Genomic DNA, 5,752 nt, shown 5'->3' with positions numbered 1-5,752 from the left:
TTGTTACACTGCAGGACCATTTAAATAAATAAACTAGTGATAAGTTAAAGCCTCTCAACCTTGTGGCGGATTAAAAATCAACTCCAGAAAAGCCTTCTTGATTGTGTTGTCACATTTTACTACTATATTTTTCAGTCCAGTATTTTAAGGAATATTTAATGTGAGACTCCTGGAGCCAGTCTTTTTTTTTTTTCTTTTTTTTTTTCTGTCCAAGACCACAAAAGTCCAGCTTTCTTCTGCTGAAGCTGCCTCAGAATTCTCAGAAGACTTCACTTGAGTCTTGTCAGGCTTCACTTAGTATCAAAGGCCCTTTTCAAACATGCAGATCTATTGTTGGAATGGAACGTATAGGAGTTTTTAAAAAAAAAATTTTATTAGCAGTATCTGGTACACTGTGAAACCAGAAATATGAACAAGTTCACCTTTGCATGAGTCCATTATCTTTAGCTTTTTAAGATGCCTCTTCTGACCAGAATGTTGCCTTAATGGGGATCCCTGTGGTGGACACCATACTGAAGGCAATGTTTGCAGCCTCATCTTTTGTCAACGTCTCATCTAGGGCAGTGGTAGCTCAGCGGTTAAGGCTCTGGGTTACTGATCAGAAGGTCGGGGGTTCAAGCCCCAGCACTGCCAAGATGCCACTGTTGGGCCCTTGAGCAAGGCCCTTAACCCTATCTGCTCCAGGGGCGCTGTATCATGGCTGACCCTGCACTCTGACCCCAGCCTAGCTGGGATATGTGAAAAAGAAGAATTTCACCGTATATGTGCAAATGTATAATGTGTGATAAATAAAGAAAATTAATTATTAAATTAAAATCTAGTTGATCTCCTGTGGTTCTTGAGTAATGCCTTTTAAAGTTTTGACATGGTCCACGTTTCTACAGAATCATGATGTACTGATCTGGTTCCTCAAACCACTCATACAGATGTGGGGAGCTTTATAGGAGGTTTTTTCATTAGCAGCATCTGGTTCACTGTATGGCCAGAAATATTCAGAAGCTCCCCTTTGCACATGTCTATTATCTTGAGCTTTGAGGTGTCTTCTCTGACCAGAATGTTGGCTGAATGGGGATCCCCATGCTGGACACCATGCTGAATCAATGTTTTGCTCTAGGATAGGACATGGTCCCTGTGTTTGTCTTTACGGATTCTTCCATTGGCTGGACATCCATACATGTCAGAAGAGATCCTAGATTTAATTAACAAGGTCACCTAAGCTGGTGTTATTTACTTGAGCTCTAACGTGTCTGTTCTGATTGGAATGTTGCCTATATGAGACTGCACCCAAACATGAATGCCTCAGACCATGTTGAACAGACTAATCCAGAATAATTCCTCTACATAAACTTGTATTATTCATTCACTTTCAGTTTTGTAGCCTGTTTTGTCCCATGTACTGTATGACATGACTAATGCAGCCTAACTAGAAACTTGACAGTTTAAGTCTAAAGAGACATACACTTAATAGAGTGTGGGAATGTTCATTTTAAAGTGCAGCTCCGTTAGACATTTAGGGTGCTGTATATCTTTATATTTGTACGGGGCGGAAGTTTTTGTACTGGTGTGAGAGTGACAGAAGGGAATTTTTTATTTTTTTATTTGACATGCTTAATTTAAAGATATTGCATGAAATATTTATGAAGATGCAAATATGAGTTGAACTCCACTCAGTTTCTCTGTGTGATAGTGTTTGCATGAGGAGCTGCAGTATCTGTCAGTGTATCAGTGCAGTCTGACTGACAGAGGTTTTTGTACGACTCTTTATCACTGTGTGAACACACAGCTACTAGGACAGTGTACACTCAGACAGTAATAATGTCCTGCATCTTCAGTCTGGACTCCACTGATGGTCAGTGTAAAATCACTCTTAGATCCACTGCCACTGAATCTAGACGGTGTATTTGATTCTAACTCATTTGCTTTTTTTATCAGGAGTTTAGGAGCTTCTCCAGGTTTCTGCTGATACCAGGCTAGAGGCTGATAACCCCAACTCTGATAAACTTCAGCGCTGGTTTTACAGCTGATAGTAAATGTGTCTCCAAGATGAACAGATTTCACTGCAGGTGTTTGAGTGACTGTCACTGCACATCTTGATTCTAACAGAAGGCAGAAAAATTATATCAGTATACTGTGTGGATAAAATATTTTTCTTTTATTCAGGAGGAAATTATTTCCAGCTCACATTATCAATCATATAGTGTAGAATGAGTTTATTTTTTATTTGTTCTTACCTCTAAAACAGTAGCTAGTTAACATCCAGATAAAGATGGTGATGAAAGTCATGATTGCTGTGGATTTAGATTCTGGATGAAGAAGTTCTCAGTCTTCAGTGTTCAAACTCACTGAACTATTAAAAACTCCCAGACAACTGAAGCATGTGCTGCCAATGCAAAGTGTGTTCATGTAAATGAGTGTGATGGTCACGTCAGATAATGCAAAAACAAAACAAAAAAATGAGTTTGCATCTGAAAATTTTTACATTTTGTCATATTTGTCTGAAGCTAAAGGATTCTGGTATTCCAAATGGCACAATTAAATGCAGTATGAGAGAGAGCGGCATCAGCATAAGAAACAGTAGAATGATCACTGTGATCACCATGATGAATGAGGTTAAAGATCAGAAGTCATAGGTCATCTTTTTGAAAGTGTTTTTGTATTAGATAATGTAGACATTCAAATTTTAAATGTGGAACTTTAAGCGAATATAGAAATGCCAATCATTAAGGCATTTTGAGTCATTTTCCGGTGCAAGAGTGGATGATGTGAGCACTCAAACTGAGGCCGTCACCAAACCGCATCACAGAGTCGGACCATTTGGAGCAGCTGCTGAATAGTGCATGAGGATTAAATGTTAGCTGTGACTAATCGTGTTCACATAACATAAACACTGGTGGGTGCGATTCGGAAGGTTTAAAGGAAAAGTTCACCTAAAAATGAAAATTCTCTCATTTACTCACCCTCATGCCATCCCAGATGTGTGACTTTCTTTCTTTCAGCAGAACACAAATGAAGAATATCTCAGCTCTGCTGGTCCATACAATACAAATAAATGGGTGCCAAAAATGTAATGTGCCAAAAAGCACATAAAGGCAGCATAAAAGTAATCCATACGACTCCAGTGTTTTAATCCATGTCTTCAGAAGTCATATGATGGGTGTGGGTGAGAAACAGATCAATATTTAAGTCCATTATTTTTTTTTATCATAAATTCTTCTCCCTGCCCAGTAGGGGGTGCATGCATGCAGAATGTGAAATACCAAAAACACAAGAAGAATATGAAAGTTAAAGTTAAAGTGGGCATTGACTGAGCAGGGAGGAGAATTTATAGTAAAAATGGACCTAAATACTGATCTGTTTCTTACCTGCATCTATCATATTGCTTCTGGAGACATTTATTTAACCACTGGAGTCATATGGCACCCATTCACTTGCATTGTATGGCCCAAAAGAGCTGAGAAATTCTTCTAAAAATCTTCGTTTGTGTTCTGTTGAAGAAAAAGTCATGCACATCCGGGATGGCATGAGGGTGAGTAAATGATAGGAGAATTTTCTTTTTTGGGTGAACTAATCCTTTAATTTTTGCTCTAAAATTAAATTTTTACACCTGACAGTTATATTTGGGGATGGGGTTTGGGGGAAGGGTTAATAAAATATGCATTCCTTTTGACTTTACATCATTTACAACTAAAACTCAGTGGTGGAAAGAGTACTGATTTTTTTTCCTTAAGTAAAGGTACTGCTACTGAAGAAATAATTAACTTGAGTACAAGTAGAAGTACTGAGAAATATTATGACTTGAGAGTAAATAAGTAGTTTGCCGAAAAACTAATCAAGTAATTACAAGTTACTTTATGAAAATTAAATTATATATAGTATATACGCTTCCATTTTTAGAAATCAAAGACATTTTTGTTCTTGAAAGAAATTGATGTTCCCTATCTGTCACTCACTCGACGTTGTGTCGATGTAGTGACACTAGGGGTCACTCTTGGGAGCCCTAGACACCTCTGGTCTTTGATAAAAGGCCAATGAAAATTGGCGAGTGGTATTTGCATGCCACTCCCCCAGACATATGGGTATAAAAGGAGCTGGTATGCAACCACTCATTCAGATTTTCTCTTTAGAGCTGAACGGTCAATGTTTACTGAGCTGACTGTTCATTCACCTCTGCTGGATCTGACGGTGCATTTCAGTGGCTTCTCCCTCCTCTGCACTGGTGCACTGCAGAGAATGCCCCTGGGCGCTTTGGCAGAAAAAAGAGAGTATATTTTTCTAAAAGAGCGGCACACACGGAACGTCTTTTTTAAAGACGCATCTTTTTAAAGATGCCTTTCCGTTTGTGTGTTATTCCTGGTTGCGGTCGTTTCCTCTCAACTTCGGATGGTCACGATCGATGTCTTTCGTGTCTGGGCGCAATCCAAGTGGAGACAGCGTTCATGGATGGATCATGTACTCACTGCGAGAACATGATCATGGCAACGTTGCGGTTGCGGCTTGCTTTCGTAAGAACGAGCTCTTGAGCGCAGCATCGAAGAGCGGGCTCGTCCAGTCGGATGCAGATGCCTCAGCTGGGCTCCCCCCCTTGGGCACGATTGCCCAGTCACAGGCTGATGCGGAAATGATGGACATGCTTTCCTGGGCGGCCGCAAGCGTTGGGCTAGAGTGGAACCCTCCGCTCTCTCCTGAACCCTCGCGGCTCGATGATTGGTTCCTGGGCTCGCGGTGCTGCTCAAAGCAGCCACGCCCCGCTCCAGTCCCTTTCTTCCTGGAAGTGCACGAGGAGCTGACAAAATCGTGGGAGGCACCTTTTACTGCCCGGTCCTGATCTTTCAGCTCACCCGCCCTCACTACCCTCAATGGCAGGGCGGCCAGGGACTATTCGGCGATTCCCCCAGTGGATAAGGCGCTTGCGGTGCACCTATGCCCGCAGAGCGCCACCACCTGGCGTGGATGCCCAAAGCTCCCGTCCAAGGCCTGTAGGTTTACGTCATCCCTGATGGCCAAAGCCTACATTGCCGCTGGACAAGCCGGCTCCACCCTGCACGCCATGGCTCTCCTGCAGGTCCACCAAGCCAAGGCGCTAAAAGAACTGCATGAGGGTAGTTCCGCCCCAGATTTGATGCAGGTGCTGCGCTCAGTGACCGACCTCGCTCTCCAGGCGATGAAGGTCACGGCGCGGTCTCTCGGGTGGGCGATGTCCACCTTAGTGGTCAAGGAGCACCACCTTTGGCTCAACCTGGTCGAGATGGGTGAGGCCGACAAGGCACGGTTCCTTACTGCCTCTGTCTCCCAGGTTGGCCTATTTGGCAACACCATCGAGGACTTTGCCCAGCAGTTCTCAATGGTGAAGCTGCAGACGGAGGCTATCCGGCACATCCTGCTCGTCGCGAAGGGTATCCCCCTGCAGTGACTGCACTGGCTCCACCGCAGCCTGCCCCTTCATCCCAGCCCCGGCATGGAGCCCACTGCAGGAAGCAGACACCACCCGTCTCGTGGTCGGCTGCCAAGAACCCATGGAAGTCTTCAAAGCACCCCTGAGACGGGTGACCCAGCAACGACGAAACCCACCTTTGTGCTGGTAAACAGACCACTCCATTCACTTGTGGAGGGCCAGGAGGAGAATCTTTTGTTGCTTTTTCATTTTATTTCGCCACATGCCCAAGTTGCTGCGGTACCCAACAGTTCAGCAAAAGAGCGATTTCCTCGTTCCCTGGGTCACATAACCGGTGTGCACAGCCGTAATCACGACCAC

The 5,752-nt window shown here is 43.5% G+C and overlaps 1 gene segment (V, D, J or C); it reads right to left on the bottom strand.

The window, feature by feature from the left end:
* Positions 1-1,745: 1,745 nt before the first annotated feature.
* LOC127434698 (Ig kappa chain V region K29-213-like) lies at positions 1,746-2,397 on the bottom strand. The segment is given in 2 exon segments: positions 1,746-2,096; positions 2,232-2,397. Coding segments are annotated over 2 exon segments (384 nt in total).
* Between the last annotated feature and the right edge of the window lie 3,355 nt (positions 2,398-5,752).

Source organism: Myxocyprinus asiaticus, chromosome 44 (genome assembly GCF_019703515.2).
Source record: "Myxocyprinus asiaticus isolate MX2 ecotype Aquarium Trade chromosome 44, UBuf_Myxa_2, whole genome shotgun sequence".
Lineage (NCBI taxonomy): Eukaryota > Metazoa > Chordata > Actinopteri > Cypriniformes > Catostomidae > Myxocyprinus > Myxocyprinus asiaticus.
The sequence above is the reverse complement of the archived record's forward strand: the minus strand, read 5'-3'. Positions and strand labels throughout refer to the sequence as shown.